Below are 20,525 nucleotides of genomic sequence, written 5' to 3'. Positions count from 1 at the left end.
TCTGCTGCCAGTGCCATGCTGTTCTCTTAAGGGGAAGGTTTATGCCATTTTATATATGTACCCTACAAAAAAGACACTGAAAGTCAAACAAGCTAGTATCATCAAAGCTAGCACGTTTAGGGGCAGAAAACTTGGGACACCAATCCATTACTGTACAAAGAGGGATCAATTAGACTGGGGCCAAATATAACCAAGTACCTACAGATTTGCCTCGTCTGGTTTGAATCTTGTCCTGTTTGGTTCACTTAACTCTAGCTATATACACAATAAAGATAAAATGGGTAAACTTATTTTATTTTAGTCAAAAGGCAATGCAGCCATATAGGTGGCTAAGAAAGGTAAGAAAAGAATTCAAAAGAACTATTATAAAATATTATCAATATATATGTTGTCAGTATGAACGGTATAATATATGTTAATTCAATGATCATGCACGCATTTATATATGTTTCATGTTTGAAAGGTCAATCAATAAACAAGATTTTTATTTCAGATCAGCAATCGTCTTCTCACCTACAACAAAAATGAAAACCGTAAACTATTACAAAATTATTGGCAGTAAGATGTTCACATTGAAAGAAAAAATGTGTTAACTAAGATATGATATGTATGCTTTTATACTACTAATAAAATTTAGAAACACCGTCGAAAAATCCCAGGTGACTGTTAAAAAATAACTGGACAAAATGCAATATAATGCATCATCATTGCAAAGCATTTCCTTCTTTACTGTAAATGTATTAAAATTGCAATTACAAATGGCATTATATTATAAAGAATCTTAGGACCTTTAAAAATTCCCTAGCTTGCAATAGAAAAACTAAAATAAAAATCTACAGTTCTTATCTTGGATTACAGATTGTCTTTGTTATTGAGAATAGGTTAAGGGGGGTGGTCTGAGTAGTTTAGCAAAAGACAATTTGAAGGGCTGATACAACTCAAACCACAAAAAAAATGTCCATTGTCCCGAAACAGGACATAGTAGCTGAGTGCATTTCTGACAGATATTTTTCCTAACTTGCAGGGTCTTTAAAGAGATAAAACTATTCTGTATTTTGCTTTTACATGTACAGTGTAAACTCGGATTACGAGCATAATCTGTTCCAGGAGAATTCTCGTAATCCAAAGTACTCGCATATCAAAGCAAGTTTCCCCATTGAAGTCAATGGAAATGAAAATAATTTGTTCCAGAGGCGGGGGGGCGCCGGGGAGCCTTGGAACGGGCCAAAAAGGCCCTAGGACACTTTGACTGACCTTGGCAAACCTTGGAAAGACTTCCTACCTGAGATTTGCCGAGGTCAGCTGTCCTCTGGCCTTTCTGTGCATTTCCGAACGGCGCAGATCGGGTGAGATCGACGACGTTCAGCTCTGCTCCGCTCCGGCACCCTTCACCTCAGGCCAAAAGTGGTAACCGAATCACATTTTGTTAAAATTCAGTGCTCTTATTGCGAACCGCTCGTTAACCACGTTGCTCGCAATCCGAGGTTCCACTGTACAGTACTTTAATTCCAGAAAATGTATATAACCCTTATTATTTTATGATAGCAATTCTAACTTACAACATTTTTGAAAAAGCGGCTATAAACATTTTCTAAAATACATAAACACAAAATGACAAAAGCAAGTGTAGCTTTTTTCAACTAGACAACAACTAGGGCCTTCTTCAGTGGAAATTTATAACCAATAGAAGACTGCAAAGATGAAGCAAGAGTAGGGTTTCCAACTCATTCTTTTAAAACCAAACACATATTAATTACACAGTTTTTGTGGCTGATTAAGGTGGTAATTAAACGCACTTGGTGCCTTATCTGCAATCAATTAGCCACAGAATCTGTGTAATTATCTGTGTTCGGGTTTAAAGAGATGAGGAGGCAACCCTTAGCAAGAGGGTCATGTGTGGCCCACAAAACGCTAACATGTGTGGTCCACTAAACGTTTGACATACCTGCCTTTTAGGTTGCTATCACCCATCCCTCGTTCACACCATCTGTGTTGAACTGCATTGATCTTCACAGATCAACTCAGGTTTAACACTACTGTACATAGAAAATAATAGTTTTTTTTATGTGTCCTGTTCACACTGCAATGCTACAGTGAGGAGCAGTGCAAAATTGTTATAAGCTGCATTTTTACACAGTGCAAGTCAGTGCACCATGTCATCACAGAACAGTGTCATTTTTTGAAACTGCAATAAAGTAAAAAGCAAAACAAAAAATCAAAAGTAAAAAAGTAAATAGTGTGATGCACTGTAACAGCGCATTGCACAAACCATGACATGACAGACAGCATTTTAATATACAGGCTGGTGTGAACAAAGTCTAATTTTACACTCATGGCTCTTGTAGCATTTTTTGTGAGTAGCTACACAAATATATACAAACAATACGTAGAAAAAAACGTACTACTTATGGAGTCTTCATAACCTCTGGAGTAACCTAAGAAAGTAAGTATAGAAATTATTTAGAATTGTTTAAATGCTATTTTATTTTTTTAATATAAAATTTTTTAATTGTTAGTCTATATTTTCTATGGGCCAGATCCACATACATTTAGTTCGGCGCAGCGTATCAGAGATACGCTACGCCGCCGTACCTTACCTGGCGCATTTTCGAATCCTCAGCGATTTCACGCCGTAAGTTACTGCGGCGTAGTGTATTTCTGGCGGTGGATTTCAAATTGGGCGGGTTGGGGGCGGGTTTCGTTTAAATGAAGCGCGTCCCCGCGTCAAATGAAATGTGCATGCGTCGTCCAGAAATTTCCCACCATGCTTTGCGCGAAATGACGTCGCAACGACATCATTTTTTGAACTTAGACGTGAGTTACGTCCATCCCTATTCACCAGCTTTAACTATACGCCGGAAAAAGCCGACTACAGACGACGTTAGAAAATGCGACGGCCGCGCGTACGTTCGTGGATCGTCGTAAATCGGTGATTTGCATACCCGACGCGGAAAACGCCACCCAGCGGACGCCGAAGTATTACATCTTAGATCTGAAGGCATACGAAGACGTACACCTGTCGGATCTAACCCAGAAGCCGTCGTATCTTGTTTTGAGGATTCAAAACAACGATACAACGCGGGAAATTTGAAAGTACGCTGGCGTATCAGTAGATACGCCGGCGTACTTCGTCTGTGGATCTGGCCCTATATGTTTATCTTGAATGAATCAGTCTCAGATCCATCTTACCTTATTCTCCTGGTAGTCTGGCACAGTAGTAGGATCTTGATCAAAGACCAAAGGATCTACTGGGCTTTTTGTTGCAAGCTGAAGTCCTCCTGAAGGCCTAATCACGTCACCATTAATTTGAGGCACAAAACATCCAAAAGTCTAAAAGTCAAGATAAGCAATAGTATATATTTTTTTGAGAGGCATGATACACTACTAATTATAAGAACCATATATTTTTTATAAAATTCAATTATCTTCCTGACATACTGTATAGGACATGTATAGCTGTCCTAAAATTGTAAAAGTTACAGGTAGTAATCATGCCTCAGGATCACTAGGAACTGGCATGTGTATTTGTGCTAAGTAATCCTATAAGCACTTTATATTAAACAGTGCTCACAGGTATAAGAGGGTAGATTGTTTCAAAGACAATACGTACTGGTTAGGCTCCATATAAAAAGTAGACGGTTACAAAGACAATACGTACTGTGAGGCTCCATCTAAGAGGGTAGATGGTTACATAGACGTTAGGTAATGTGAGGCTCCACTAACAGCCAAAACTGATATAAACACACATGTTTTGCTCTACCCAGTATTTGTTTTAATGGATAATTACTATACTATGCTTAATACTTTGAGTATAGGCTAAAGAGAAGATGAACCTTCTGAGCAGTCGCGGCAAAAACGGGCGTTTTAAACGCCGGTTTTTGCGTTTGAAAACTTGTGTTTAGATGAGTTTGCATTTGCGTCTCGTGTGCATGGGGCCTAATACTCCATACTAACTAATACTAACTAATAGTTGCATTCCATAAAAAAAACGTTTGACAATATCTCTGCACTTATTAGTGTCTTCATAAACACTTGCTGTATATACTACTGTTCACAATAGCATTTTCAGGCTTAAGCATTTGTGCGTTACATTACGGTGTTTCTTTTTAGCTTTTTATATAGCTTTCATAACTATTTCTATGTAACATATCATCTTTTATTAAAGCGGTTGTAAACCGCATAAACTTTTTTTTTTTTTTTCAAACCTGCAAGGCAAAAGGCATAATCGGCTAGTATGCACTGCATACTAGCCGATTATGAAATACTTACCTCGGAACGAGGTGAACACCACTTACCTGGTCCACGCGGAGCAGGATGTCATTTTGCTCCGGCGTGTCTTCCGGGTATCGCCGCTCCAGCGCTGTGATTGGCTGGAGCGGCGATGACGCGTGCGCGCGGGAGATTCAAAATCGGCAGGGTCCGGCGGATGCCGGTCCTTTCGCCGTGGATTCCCTTCTGCGCATGCGCCGCCCGCATTGCGAGGGGAATATCTCCTAAACCGTACAGGTTTAGGAGATATTCTTTATACCTACAGGTAAGCCTTGTTATAGGCTTACCTGTAGGTAAAAGTGAAAAAGTGGGTTTACAACCACTTTAAGTTTTAGAGTAGGAAAGGGTTGGAGGCCCTGTTAGGCTTTAATCCCTGTCTGTACCCCCACTGGAGACATTTCACCTCTCTGTTTGTCCTGATGACCATTATAACGGGGATACAGAGTTCTAGGATGTCCAAAATCCTTGACTGCATATGCTATTTTCTGGAAAAGGTGAACTGTTAGCATTACAAATGATAATCATCTGGCAATTATATGACCTCTTCAATGGTGGGTTGGTTCCCAAACTGCTTTGGTAGAGCTGGTACAGGTGGTTGTGCTGGATACAAGGAGAAGACTGGCATCTATAAAAGTAAAAAAAAAACTTATGATCAAACTTGAACCTACTTTTTGCCTTGCTTAATAAGTAAAGGATAGTGCACTTAAACTGCCATGTTTTTGTACAATTTTTACTTATTTTTTAAAAGGAAACTATAATGGTTTTGAATCAATTCCATTGTTACGTTTTTTTTAACTGATATCTGTTTTCATGTTTTTTTTTTAAATTACATTTTTAAAAAAAAAATCTTTAATCCATGGTACAACAATGAGACAGGAGATGGGTTTTCTGAGTAGAGAGCAAAACAAACGGTTGCTTTCAGACTTCCTCTCTGATTGAAACTCTTCACAGCCCCTTGAAAAGAGAAGGAATATAGAAGGAGGAGGAGTCTCTCTGAGTTATTTAACTATCTGTGTAAGTTTCAAGTTTCTTAGTAAAGAACAGGTTTTCAAAAGTGGTTAAAAAAGGAGCATAGAGATCCTCTTTTTGGTTTATGTACATACAAACTTATTGCATCTGGTGGAGCTATGTAATCATGTGACACTCTTTTCTGCAGCATTTGCTGGTGAGTTCAGACACCACCAGTGAGTGGGTTCTTGATGCCTTTGGCCTACAGGAATGGGCTGAATGATGGCAATGAACTGTGGAGGAGGACTCATAAAGGGCAACCCTGAAACATGAAGAGGGTAAATATTTCTTGGAAAACTTTTCTTTTTTTCATGTACTTGAGAAGGAAGTGGCTAAAAAGCACCTAAACTGTACAATCAGCAGCCAGTCAGAACATTATAGTCTCCTAGGCAATACCTGTCCTTGTTTTTGGGGCATTCCATAGGACACCACATATGACATCACCTACAAATACAAAAGGACAATCCTAAAAATATGTGTACGTTACACATTGTTTTGAATTACTGCAACAAACCCTGAAGCATAAAACAAAAACATAAACGTAAAATGGAATTTGGTATCTGAGATGAAAATGTAAGCAATTAACATATAAAGTACATTTTTTTAAGTTGTTTAAATGTTAGGGCTCATCCATACCACACAGAATGTCGTAATGTTGCGCATAATGGTGTGAGCTGGTGTGTGTTGTGAATGCAGTGGCGTGCAGTGACGTCATCACGTTCAGGAGGAAGGGCTCCGTTCATGTGTTCGCCGGCCAGCAACAATTTTTAGATGCTCGTGTATTCTTTTAAAAAATGTGAGTAATTTTCTATTGCTTGTTTTAATAAAAGTCCTTTGCGGAATTACACTATATCTGCTCTTTCTATGCATGATCGTGCGGTGGTGTTCTGTTACATTTGCTGGAGCCAAGGTGTAGATTCTGATCCAGGGAGTGAGATCTCTCCCCAAAGGCCGTGGCTGGGTTATAGCCGACTGCTATATACTACAGCCCATCTGGTAAGCTGCTTGACTTAATTGGTGGTGGGCTCTCACTGAAGAGTGAAGTGTGCTGTGGAATCACGCGGGTGATCGAAATATTCCATGTATAGCAAACTTAAAGGGGTGGTTCACCCTAAAAACTACTTTTTCTTATTACACTGGCCCCCCACATTACAATACGATTAAGGCTATTATTATTTTTTTGATACCTTTGTACAGCATATTCACCCGTGGCATCCGGGTTGCGAGTCCCGCGGGAGTGGGCGTTCCTAACATGTCTGTGATTGACGTTTTGCCCAAAAACGAGCTCCCCCCCGTCGCGTAAGCCGCGTCACGATTGGCGAAAGGAGCCGAACGGCGATGCGCATGCGCAGTATAGACTTTCTTTCATCAACACAGGTCCTGTAGAGGACCAATATCATATTTGTGGACTATTTGATCACACTGAGTCCGGGTGCTATGGCGCAGCTCTAAACCCCCCCTTTTTCTCCCTACATCTCTTTAGTGCATCTGCACAAGAGCTGCTGCCTCCCTGTTTTTATCTGTGTCTAGGTGATATGTTATTCGATTGCCATTGACAACCATTTTGTGACAAGCGCAATTTTTTCTGTTATTGTTGTAAATGCATGCTGCCTTGTGCTTCACTGTGATGCGTTGCAGTGGTCGCAGTGGCCTTATACACAGTGGCCCGGATTCAGAGAGCAATTGCGCCTGCGTAACCATAGTTACGCAGCGCAATTGCTTGCTTGCGCCGGCGTTACGAATGCTCCTGATTCAGGAACATCGTTACGCCGACTGCAGCCTAAAATCTGCGTGGCATAAGGCTCTTATGCCACGCAGATTTTAGGCTGCATTCTTGCGATGACCGCTAGGGGGCGCTCCCATTGTGCTCAGTGTATAGTATGCAAATTGCATACTAACACCGATTCACAATGTTGCGCGAGCCCTGCGTACGCAAGTTACGGAGTTTCCGTACGGCGTCTTTAGCATAAGGCTGCCCCTTCTAATAGTAGGGGCAGCCAATGCTAAAGTATACCCACCGTTCCCGCGTCGTGAAATTTGAATTTCACGTCGTTTGCGTAAGTGATTCGTGAATGGCGCTGGACGCCATTCACCTTCACATTTGCCGCAATGCACGTCGGGAAAGTTTCCCGACGGCGCATGCGCTTTAGGATCGGCGCGGGAACGCGCCTAATTTAAATGATTCCCGCCCCCTGCGGGATCATTTAAATTGCGCGCGCTTACGCCGGGCAATTTTGCCGGCGCGCCCTCGCAATTTACGGAGCTACTGCTCCGTGAATCGAGGGCAGCGCGCAAATTTGCGGGGGCGCAGGGCAAAATCGTTGCCCTGTGCCTCCGTAATTTATGCGCAATTCTTACTGAATCTGGGCCAGTGTGCTTATTTTAGGTTTGTGACTACAAACATAAAATTGTAATATCCTGTATATACAATATTAAAGCATGTAGAATTTTCAGAAGAAAGCCAACAATGTCAGCCCTCATACTTATCTTATGACAAATTGACTTTAACCATTCAATAATATAGCATTTTATGTTTGATCAGGTATGATGATTAAGTAAAATACCATTTTGAATATTACCCCAGTTATATACTATATATTCTATAATGTATAAAACTGTACTTACTTGGTTTGGTTTCTGCTGATTTTGTAATGTTGGGTCTAGTAGTTGGGATTGTGTCCCTACATTTGGGATAACCACCTGATTTGGCAGTTGTGCCGCAAAGCCAGTACGTGTACCAAAAGGAATCAGGGGTAAGCCTGCAATTTTTTGCTGTAACTGTGGCTGGTATATCCCAGGTAACAGAACATTCATAGCGCCTCCCTGTACAAAATAGATAATGCCATGTTATAATTGATTCTATATTGTGTATGATTTTGGGAGAACTCAAGCTATTTTATTAACACCTTGCTTTCCTGTGTGATTATAAACTTTTAATATTTGCTTTTCAATGGATATTGGCTAAAACAGTGTGGCCCAAGTTACATTTACCCAACCTATCAACAGCTTGACCACCTGTGGATAGGATTTTCATTGAAGTGAATGTAGTTTGGGCTGTTTGTGTGATAAGATAGAGGACCAAACAGAGTTTGAACAGCTGCTTTGAGGAGCAGATTAATTGGAAACATTATTTTTGATTTTCTTAAGCCTAGTACACACAAGCCGAATGTTGGGCAGACATTCGGCTGTGTGTACAGCAGCCAGTCCAACAGAAGCCGTATGTTCTGCCAGCTTCTGTCAAAGAAAAAGGTCTGCCGATCAGCGTTTTTAGCAACTGGCTAAGAGCACTGACCGGGGGGTTGTCGCCCTGTTAGAACACTATAGCAAAGCAGGGGAGATTGCTGTACTCACATTGCATAGTTAGTACAGCGGCTCCTCCTGAGTGTTTTTTTCATTTTATTGTACACTTTTCCATTAGATTTACCAAAACCATATAATATGAGGTCAAACTTAAACACTTGGGGGCAGATCCACATAGAAATAGATTGGCGCAGCGTATCAGAGATACGCTACGCCGCCGTACCTTACCTGGCGTTATTTTGAATCCTCAACGATTTCATGCCATAAGTTACGGCGGCGTAGTGTATCTCTGGCGGCGGAATTCAAATCGGCGATTAGGGGGCGTGTTTCATTTAAATGAAGCGCGTCCCCGCGCCAAATGAACCGCGCATGCTCCGTTTCTAAATTTCCCGCCGTGCATTGCACTAAATGACGTCGCAACAACGTAATTTTTTTAACTTAGACGTGAATTACGTCCATCCCGGTTCACGGACGACTTACGCAAAAATAAAATAATTCAAATTTCGACGCGGGAACGACGGCCATACTTAACATGGCAAGTCTAACTATACGTCGCAAAATAGCAGCTTTAACTATACGCCGGAAAAAGCCGACTAGAGACGACGTAAGAGAATGCGACGGCCGCGCGTATGTTCGTGGATCGGCGGACGCCGAAGTATTGCATCTTATATCCGAAGGCGTACGAGGACGTACACCTGTCGGATCTAACCCAGATGCTGTCGTATCTTGGTTTGAGGATTCAAACTAAAGATACGACGCGGGTAATTTGAAAGTACGCCGGCGTATCAGTAGATATGCCGGCGTACTCTGTCTGTGGATCTGCCCCTGGAAATTTGTATGTAATCAGGCAGGCCCTTGCACTACATAGTTGACGGTAAATCTAAAGGAAATTTAATAAGAAAATTGTATAATGTATGGTCAGCTTTACTCTATTAGAAAAATGCTGAGTGTGGGCAGGGGAACATGCATTTACTGTATATTTTAAGATAGCTTCCGCATCCAAAATTAAAGACCTCCGTTCTCTTGCTAAGCAGATTGTTTTTCCATTACATTAGATATAAATAACAGAGATTAATCAGTTATAATAGCACCCAACAACTATCAGTTCTATTTAGCTACAGCCTTTGCTGCCTGAATCAAATATCTATATAAAACCTAAAACATAACTAAGCCCAACAACAAAATTGTAATACATTGTGACTTACAGTAAGACCCCTTTTACACTGAGGCGTTTTTCAGGCGCTTTAGCATTAAAAAATCGCCTTTAACGCGCCTGAAAGAAGCTGCATCTGCAATCCCAATGTGAAAGCCTGAGTGCTTTCATACTAAAGCGCCTGAAAAACGCTCCAGCGTGAAAGGGGTCTTAGCGTTAAAAAAAGCGTCTGTAAAACGCCTGAAAGAAGCCTCATCTGCAATCCCAATGTGAAAGCCCGAGTGCTTTCACACTGAGGTGCTGCGCTGGCAGGGCGTCAAAAAAAGTCCTGCAAGCAGCTTCTTTGCAGCGCTTTAGGAGCGTTGAATACACCGCTCCTAAAGCACCCCTTCCCATTGAGGCTCTTTTTTTTTAATGCCAAAAGGCCAGTGTGAAACGGGTCTTAGAGGAGCTTTACCAGCGTTTTTCGGGCGCTGGCAGTTTGAAAGGACTCTGAAAGCACTCAGGCTTTCACATTGGGATTGCAGATGCTTTACAGGCACTTTTTTTAATGCCAAAGTGCCTGAAAAATGCCTGAAAAACGCCCCAGTGTGAAAGGGGTCTAATTGAATGTGGTGGCTGCAAACGTTTTTCTTCCTTTATATTTACTCAGTGGTGCCGACAGTAACATACCGTATTTATCGGTGTATAATACGCACAGGGGTATAACACGCACCTTCATTTTAAGATGGAAGTTTTAGGAAAAAATCTTACATTTTAAATAACTTTGAAGCAAAATAAGGGTCAGTGCCCATCAATGCAGCCTTATCAGTGCATGCCCATCTGCAGCCGCACCAGTGGCCATCTGCAGCCTGATCAGTGCCCATCTGCAACCTCACCATTGCCCATCTGCAGCCTGATCAGTGCCCATCTGCAGCCTGATCAGTGCCCACCTGCAGCCTCACCATCTGCAACCTCACCATTGCCCATCTGCAGCCTGATCAGTGCCCATCTGCAGCCTGATCAGTGCCCACCTGCAGCCTCACCATCTGCAACCTCACCATTGCCCATCTGCAGCCTGATCAGTGCCCATCTGCAGCCTGATCAGTGCCCATCTGCAGCCTCACCATTGCCCATCTGTAGCCTGATCAGTGCCCATCTGCAACCTCACCATTGCCCATCTGCAGCCTGATCAGTGCCCATCTGCAGCCTCATCATTGCTCATCAATGCAGCTTGATCAGTGCCCATCTGCAGCCTCACCATTGCCCATCAATGCAGCTTGATCAGTGCCCATCTGCAGCCCGATCAGTGCCCATCTACAGCCCAATCAGTGCCCATCTGCAGCCTCACCATTGCCCCTCTGCAGCATAAATTGCACACATTATTTGCACCGCTTTTTTTAGGGAGAAAAAGTGCATGATATAAATAAATACGGTAATTCCGGTCCTAGGGTGACAACACTTACTGCACTGTATCTATGGATAAGAAACATTGTTACCATGGGAGTGTTAAAGAGCAACAGAACCCCTTACCCTCTCCACTTTTCCATAAGATAGGTAGAGGTGCATTGTTGTCCACAGAAAAAGCCGAGAACAATTCTAATGGATAACAGTGCAGCAGAGGCACAGAGCAAAGGTAGTCATTGCTGACAAGTCAACAAGTTTGATAAACAAATATAACAAAACACTTCCAATGAAATATTTAACAAACCAAAGGGACCCATTTCAAAGTTCATTGTTAGAGTTTATATTTACAAACCATGCCCAACCATGGCACTACCTGCCATCTCCCTGTGTCTCTGTAGGTTTCCTCAGACAGTCCAAAGACATACTGGTAGGTTAATTGGCCCTAGTATATATATGAATGTGAGATCGGGACCTTAGATTGTTAGCTCCTTGAGAGTTGGGACTGATGTGAATTTATATATATATATATATATATATATATATATATATATATATATATATATACAGTATATGGCCCAGATTCACGTAGGGAGCACGTATTTGTGTGCGGGCGTAACGTATCCTATTTAAGCTACGCCTCCGCAACTTTGACAGGCAAGTGCAGTATTCACAAAGCAAAGTTGGCGTAAGCCCGCCTAATTCAAATCTGTAAGATGTGGGCGTGTTGTATGCAATATCATCGTGACCCCACGTAAATTACGCTTTTTACAAAAACGGCGCATGCGCCGTCCGTGAAAGTATCCCAGTGCGCATGCTCCAAATTAACCCGCAAAAAGCCAATGCTTTTGACGTGAACGTAAATTACGCCCAGCCCTATTCGCGAACGACTTAGGCAAACAACGTAATATTTGACGCTGGCCCGACGTCCATACTTAACATTGGCTGCGCCTCATATAGCAGGGGTAACTTTACGCCGGAAAAAGCCTTACGTAAACGGCGTATCTGTACTGCGACAGCCAGGCGTACGTTCGTGAATATGATTTACATATTTCTAGGCGTAAATCAGCATACACGCCCCTAGCGGCCAGCGTAAATATGCAGTTAAGATAGTACGGCGTAGGAGACTTACGCGTGGTCGTATCTTAGCAACATTTAAGCGTATCTCAGTTTGAGTATACGCTTAAAGTTGCGACGGCGCGAATTCGGACTTACGACCCTATATGTGTAAAGTGCTGCATAAATTAATGGCGCAGGTACTTGTAATAATAATTGATGGCACAGGTCTCCCAGGTGTCTTGTAGCAATATAATGATGACTACATTCTTACTTATTCACAGTTTACAAAAAGTTAAAGGGGTGGTTCACCCTAAAAACGACTTTTTTTTATTACACTGCCCCCCCACGTCGCGTAAGCCGTGTCACGATTGGCGAAAGGAGCCGAACGGCGATGAGCATGCGCAGTATAGCGCCGACTCGCCGTTCGGCTCCTTTCGCCAACCGTGACGCGGCTTACGCGACGGGGGGAGCTCGTTTTTGGTCAAACGTCAATCACAGACATGTTAGGAACGCCCACTCCCGCGTGACTCGCAAGCCGGATGCCAGGGGTGAATATGCTGTACAAAGGTATGTACAGCATAAAAAAAAAATTAATACCCTTAATCGTATTGTAATGTGGGGGGGCAGCGTAATAAAAAAAAGTCGTTTTTAGGGTGAACCACCCCTTTAAATATTATATATATATATATATATTGTGTCTTAAAACTTATTCTGAAAATGTTTATAATGTGAGTTCAATGAATTGTCTAGAGACATTTTATTATTAATATCCTTGATAAAAAGGGTCTTATGCCGCGTACACACGATCATTTTTCGTCATGAAAAAAACGTTGTTTTTCAAAAACGTCATTTAAAATGATCGTGTGTGGGCTTCACATAATTTTTCAGGTTCTGAAAAACGACAAAAATTTTTTTTTGAACATGCTGCATTTTTTAACGTCGTTTTAAACTATGTCGTTTTTCGGGTTGTAAAAAATGATCGTGTGTGGGCTAAAACGACGTAAAAACCCCGCGCATGCTCAGAAACAAGTTATGAGACGGGAGCGCTCGTTCTGGTAAAACTTTCATAATGGAGTAAGCACATTCATCACGCTGTAACAGACAGAAAAGCGTCTTTTACTAACACGGAATCAGCTCAAAGCAGCCCAAAGGCGAATAGAACTTCCCCTTTATAGTCCAGTCGTACGTGTTGTACGTCACCGCGCTTTGCTAGATCATTTTTTAAAAACGATGGTGTGTAGGCAACATCGTTTTAATGATGAAGTTGGGAAAACTTCGTTTTTTCGACATGCTGAAAAACAACGTTTTTTTTCATGCTGAAAAATAATCGTGTGTACGCGGCATTAAAGTTTCCTTTAACTTAATGTTTTTTAGGCAGAAGCAAAAAGGTCCCCATCAAACATATACATTTGTAAAAAAAGGAAGAGGGTTGTCATTCCTAAAACAATATAAGGAGTTTTGTTTCCCTTGGCTTGTATTACCTGAGGAATGTTTGGATTAACTACTCCCAGCAGAACCTAGTAAGAAAAAGTAAGAAAAAGTAAACAAGTTTTCCATATGTAAAATTAAATCAAGGGTATAACGTTTCATACCTCATTGCTGTTACTGCCAAGCAGGAGATGTTGTGCAACTAGCTAAATAATAAAAATAAATAAAAAATTAATATATATATATATATATATATATATATATATATATATATATATATATATATATATATATAGAGAGAGAGAGAGAGAGAGAGAGAGAGAGAGAGAGAGAGACTACAAAATACATATATACTTACTGGAAGAGCAAGTGATGGTCCAAAAATGTGAGCAAGTATGGCAAATACCTTCATTTTTAAGTTCAGCTTAAAAATAGAAAATATCATTAAGTTCATATACAAAACTACATTCCCCATCTACTGGAGCTGCTGCTTCAACTCAGAATTCTGAAATTAGTCTATCAGGTGTACATGCAGATGTCCATGACATTTCAATTTATTAATTTATGTAAATAGCACGGCTTCACAACTGGATTCCATATTTGTTTATTTTACAATATGGAGAATGTATGGTGTATGTGATGCCAATATTTGGTTTTGTAGCTAGCTATCTGATTTTGTAGTTGGCCAAATATTCTAGAGGGAGTATATTACCAATGGAGTCTCGGAGCTCTGGAAATACCCAGCATTATATTTCGTTTGCAGACCACACATCTAAACAGAGATTTATTTTATAGGTGGCGTTAGTCTTTGATAATTTTTCATGTAATACTTTTTTCAGTTTTATCCAAGATATTTATTATATTACAAACAGATTACATTCCAGTTAACCTGTACTGTTCTGATAATCATGGATATGAAAAGATTAGTGACGGTCCATAATGCAGGTCACACCCCCCCATCCATGCGTCCAGCCCCCTTATCTACATGCAGGGTGTCAGGCGCATGAATTCCAATGGCGTTTTTTGGAAGCACGTGCTTAGAGCCAGAGGCTAATGTCTTCCTCATTCTCCTCCCGGCCAATCAGGAAGCCCCTATTGGCCACTGTCCATCTCCCGCAAAATATTTAGCACCAGCCGCCACAAAAAAGAGTAAAACAACAGCAGGGTCAACAAGGATAATGATAGTCTATCAGCACAAAACTGTGCCTTTTTTTGTATTCAATCCTAATCTAAAAAAAAATTTTTTTTTTAACTTTATATAGAGCCGGAAGGGTGGAAGAGCGGAATGACATCAGTGAGAGGAAGGTGGAGTCCATATAGATAGAACTCCAAGGGGTGGAAGTACAAGGGAAATTACTAGTGGGGGTATGTTACAGGCCCCGTATCCTGAGGGAAGAGGTTGATTTGGATCTCCTTTCACAAGTAATAACGGCAGCAAGACAGGAAAATGGCATCATAATTGGGGACTTCAACTATCCCAACATTAACTGGGCGGAAGAGACAGCCCACTCGTTAAAGGCCCGCTATTTCTTAAATGTTCTACAGGACAGCTTCATGTCCCAATTGGTGGATTCCCTGACTAGGCGTAACACATTGCTTGAACTTTGAATTAAAAATGATAAAGATTTGATTACAGACATGGAAATATGCGACAACTTGGGAACTAGCGACCACAAGATTGTTACATTCTGCATAAATCATAAGAAAGGGAGGCACGAGGGAAGTACTAGAACACTAAAAATCAAAAGAGAAAACTTTTCTAAACTGCGCTCAATGCTGAAGGATATTAAGTGGGACCAACTCCTTGAAACATTGAACACAGAGGAAAAATGGGATGCTTTAGGAACATATTAAATAAATGTATCACAAGTGCATTCCAATAGGTAATAAATGTAGAAGAACAAAGGTTAAACCTGGGTGGCTGAACCAAAAAATAAAATGTCTTATGAAGGACAAAACAAATACCTTTAAAAAGTATAAAGTGGAGGGGTCAGCATTCAAACAAGGTGAGGTGTAAGAACACAATCACAGCGGCTAAAAAAGACTATGAGAGACACATAGTGGAGGAGAGTAAAAAAAATCCCAAGATTTTTTTTAAATATATTAATAGTAAAAAAGCAAGGACGAAACACATTGTTAGTAACACGTCACAGGATCTACCCTTGTGGCTAGAAGAGGCTGGAATCTGGAAAGGATTAAAGAACCTTAACATAAATAAAATCACTGGGACTGGATGGCTTACACCCAAAAGTCCAAAACATAACTCAGTCAGGTTATAGCCAGACCACTATTCCTAATCTTCATGGACAGCTTACTGACAGAATTGGTACCAGCTGATTGGCTGATTACCAATATTCAAAAAAGAGCACAGATCGGTTCCTGGGAACTATAGGCCTGTCAGGCTAACGTCGGTAATTTGCAAACTATGTGAGGGGGTGATAAGGGACCATATCCAAGAATTTTCTGATTAAAATAGTATAATTCGTAGTAATCAGCATGGGTTTACAAAAGGTCGATCTTGCCAAACCAACCTATTAACATTCTACGAGGAAGTGAGCTGCCATCTGGACAAAGGTAGGTCGGTGGATGCGGTGTATCTGGATTTTGCAAAAGCATTTGATACAGTCCCCCACAAACGCTTAATATACAAGCTGAGGTCTGTAGACATGGACCATAGGGTATGTACATAGATAGAAAACTGGCTACAGGGGCATGTTCAAAGGGTTGTGATAAATAATGTATACTCAGAATGGTATAGAGCAGGGATCTCCAAACTACGGCCCTCCAGTAATTGCGGAACTACACTTCCCATTAGGCATTGTAAAACTCTGACATTCACAGACACAACTAGGCAAGATGGGAATTGAAGTTTCTGAACAACTGGTGGGCCGTAGTTTGGAGACCCCTGATCTAAAGTGGTTAGTGGTGTACCCCGGGGCTCTGTCTTGAGACCAATTCTGTTTAATTTATTTATTAATAATATAGAGGTTGGGATAAATAGCTAGATCTCAGTGTTTGCTGACGACACAAAAATATGCCGGGAAATAACAACACAGCAGAATATAGAAACTTCACAAGAGGACCTGAATAAATTAATGGAGTGGGCTACTACATGGCAAATTACGTTTTATACTAGTAAAGGTAAGGTAATGCACTTGGAGGGTAAAAACATAAACATACATTACTCTTTAGGGGGAGAAGCTCTAGGGGCTTCCAGGATGGAGAAGAATCTAGGGGTCCTAGTAGAAGACAGACTAAGCAATAGCATGCAGTGTCAAGCTGCAGTTTCCAAAGCCAGCAGAATATTAGCATGCATTAAAAAGGGAATTTACTCCAGGGATAAAACAATTATTCTGCCACTATATAAAACTCGGGTTCGGCCGCATCTGGAGTATTCCGTCCAGTTCTGGTCACCAATCCTCAGAAGGGATGTGCTGGAGCTGGAGAAAGTCTGAAGAAGGGCAACTAAATCCATATTGGAACTGGAGGACCTCAATAATGAAGAATGACTAAAGTCACTACATTTATTCTCCCTGGAGAAGAGACTCTTGAGAGGTGATATGATTGCTATGTACAAATATCTCAATGGGGATCCCAGCATAAGTAGGAAATGTTTTAGTCCCAGGGAGTGTAAGAGGACAGAGGGCCACGCTGGATTTTTCACTGTCAGGGCGGTAAGGATGTGGAACTCTCTTCCACAATCAGTGGTGCCAGCAGGAAGTATGGAAAGTTTTAAAAGACTCTTGAATGGGCATCTAAAGGTAAACAATTTAAGGGGATATGGGAAATGACTTTTCTACACACACCTACACCGGTTAAGATGGATGGACTGTTGTCTTTATTCAACCTTACCAACTATGTTACTATGTTACTATGCCACTGATTTTAGTTGCTTTGTCAACACCTGCAGCAGATTCAGGTAGTTCTTAGTAGTGCCACTTTTACAAAGTAGTGCTATTACTGCACTAAATTCAAAAATGATTACCTTCAGTGTATATATATATATATATATATATATATATATATATATATTTATTTATTTATTAGGATTAGATCTGTTGGGGGAACAAGTGTCTGTGACTTCCAATCAGGCTCTGCCCACTCAGCTTTAAAAATACTGAGGGCCAGATTCATGTAGATTTGCGGCGGCTTATCGTATCCTGTTTACGTTACGCCGTCACAAGTTTCCAGTCTAAGTGCTAGATTCACAAAGCACATGCGTGTAAACTTTTGGCGGCGTAGCGTAAAGCCGTCCGGCGCAAGCCCGCCTAATTCAAATGGGGCGTGTACCATTTAAATTAGGCGCGTTCCCGTGCCGAACGTTCTGCACATGCTCCGTTTGGAAATTTCCCGCCGTGATTTGCGCGAAATTACGGCGCTCCGAAGTGTTTTTTGAACGGCGACGTGCGTAACGTACTTTCGCATTCCCGGACGTCTTACGCAAAAAATTTTTTTTTTAAATTCGACGCGGGAACGACGGCCATACTTTAACATGGATGGTGTAATTTTACACCATCTTAATAGCACACTTAACTTTACGACGGGAAAAACCGACGTAAGAGAATGCGACGAACGCGCGTACCTTCATGGATCGCCGTAAACAGCTAATTTGCATACCCGACGCTGGAAAACGACGCAAACTCCACCCAGCGGCCGCCGGAGAATTACACCTACGATCCGAAAGCGTACAAAGCCTGTCGGATCTATGCCAAAAGCCGTCGTATCTTGGTTTGATAATTCCAAATCAAGATACGATGCGGCAAATTTGAAAATACGCCAGCGTATCAGTAGATACGCGGGCGTATTTCTGCTGTGAATCTGGCCCTTAGTTGTTGTGCTATGTGTGGACAGGTTGCCCAGCTGCACTGAGGACCAAGTGTCCGTATGGACATTTGGTATGCAGAGGCACATCGGAATTCCAAAGAGTGTCTTAGACACTCATTATAAATTCCCCTAATTTTCTTGCACTGTTTTTTTTTCTTTCATTAAAATAGTATTTAAAAATTGCTAGCAGAATCTCTAAATATCTTTCCAGAGATTAAAGAATCTTTGTCTCTAGAAGGGCTAATATATTTTCTATTCCGTACATTTTTTCCTGGACAGGCAGCAAGTGTCAGATAAAGTCTACTATTGCTACAGCAGATGCTGTGAACAGTGTGTGTTTCAGATAAAATAGTCGGTGGCAGATACTTTTGCATGTGTAAAGTATTAACTGCACCATCCCAGTCTGCTTCTGCTTAGATTGTTGGCCTCCGAGCTGGAAAATCTTTTGGTAGGGTGAAGCTGTGAGTGCAATTGACAAAATGCAATATATGGCATTTTGCTTTTGGGTTTGACACTGCTCTAAGGATTACGTCTACTTTAAGATTAGTTTACAAATGTAAAAACATACAAGCCAAAAGAAGATGCAGAACCTTACCTTGCATCCAAATGTATGGCAGGGGTGTGCCGTGTCCTGCAGTGATCCTGGTGACAGAGAAAATACTCTACATTATTTAGATTTGATAGACCCCGCTTCTTTTAAACCTCAGCACCAGACTCCAGTGGACCAATGACAGCACAAAGAGTATGACTCATTGGATTTTAGGGTATAATTAGATTAACTATCTGTTCTGTTATCATTAAGTTGTTTTGTGAAAGTAACAATTACTAAAGTAATTTAACATTACTTATGTAATGCAAATATGTGACTTTATTGATTACCGATGCACAAAAGCAAGATCTACAACAGAGAGTTTAGTAAAGCATAGCATTACAAAAGTATCTTAGGCTGTCAATCAGCAAATTTACTTCATATTCATTGATAAATGATTTGTAATTTATTTTGAATCAATCTAGTGATTTTTACATCTCTGCGCCTTTCCCATCCAGCCTGTTGATTGGACATTAAGTCAGCATCATCACCTTTGTCTAGTAAACAATTGACCTAGGAAACAGTAACAGTAGTCAGTAGAACAATGATTGTGAAAGTAGTAGAAGTATGCTTAGCACAGGACACAAGTAACATAAATAATAGTGTTTGTGCCTAGGAATCTGTGACTCTGGGGTAATCCAGGTCAGGAAAATTCAACTAGTTTTTTTTGGGAAAGACTGCACCACAAAGAGCTTTGGAAAAGTGGAAATCAGACCACCTCACTTGGGTATGGTTGTAGAGTAGCTTTTTGTATAGTTCTAGATGGCAGCTGATGCCTGATGCCATATGGAGCTGCACTGTCCAGCTGCTGTACAGTTTGTGTGGCTATTGTCTCCTAAAGTGGTCATTAAAAAATAAAGTCAGCAGCTACAAATACTGTAGCTGCTGATTTTTAATAAACAGATACGTACCAACCTAATGCCGCCTACACACGATCGGTTCGTCTGATGAAAACGGTCTGATGGACCGTTTCATTCAGACGAACCGATCGTGTGTGGGCCCCATCGTTTTGTTTCCCATCGGTGAAAAAACGTAGAACCTGTTTGAAAATTATCTGATGGTTAAAAGACCGATCGAAAAAAATGATCGTCTGTGGCGAAATCCATCGGTTAAAAATCAACGCATGCTCAGAATCAAGCATTCTCGGAAGCATTGAACTTCATTTTTCTCAGCACGTCGTTGTGTTTTACGTCACCGCATTCTGACACGATTGTTTTTTTAACTGATGGTGTGTAGGCACGACTAATGAAAGTCAGCTTCATCGGATATCTGATGAAAAAATCCATCAGACCGTTCTCATCGGATGAACCGATCGTGTGTACAGGGCATTAAGGTCCAGTACTGTCTTCATCCGGGCTGGTAGTTAGCTGGTCTTTGGATCCCCTGCGCTTCCATCTTTGTTATGTAAAACCTGTTGTAGCTATCTGCTGTTTCACAGCCAGCTCCCCGCTGCACTTTCAGACTGGTCCCGCAGTCTCCTGGGACATGTAATGTGCAGGCCAAACTTGGCGA

The 20,525-nt window shown here is 41.2% G+C and overlaps 1 protein-coding gene across 1 annotated transcript; it reads right to left on the bottom strand.

Annotated features, from left to right (window-relative positions):
* Positions 1-275: 275 nt before the first annotated feature.
* LOC120924962 (odontogenic ameloblast-associated protein-like) lies at positions 276-19,080 on the bottom strand. Its single transcript, XM_040335897.1, has 10 exons — positions 19,020-19,080; positions 13,959-14,024; positions 13,765-13,806; positions 13,654-13,689; positions 7,903-8,100; positions 5,674-5,721; positions 4,811-4,894; positions 3,190-3,330; positions 2,403-2,435; positions 276-513 (listed from the first exon to the last, which is right to left on the bottom strand). Exons 2-9 carry the CDS (start codon positions 14,010-14,012, stop codon positions 2,406-2,408), a joined length of 633 nt encoding a protein of 210 aa, XP_040191831.1. The 5' UTR covers positions 14,013-14,024; positions 19,020-19,080; the 3' UTR covers positions 276-513; positions 2,403-2,405.
* Between the last annotated feature and the right edge of the window lie 1,445 nt (positions 19,081-20,525).

The sequence above is a fragment of the Rana temporaria genome, chromosome 1 (genome assembly GCF_905171775.1).
Source record: "Rana temporaria chromosome 1, aRanTem1.1, whole genome shotgun sequence".
Taxonomy (NCBI): Eukaryota; Metazoa; Chordata; class Amphibia; order Anura; family Ranidae; genus Rana; species Rana temporaria.
This window is presented reverse-complemented; position numbering and strand designations above follow the sequence as displayed.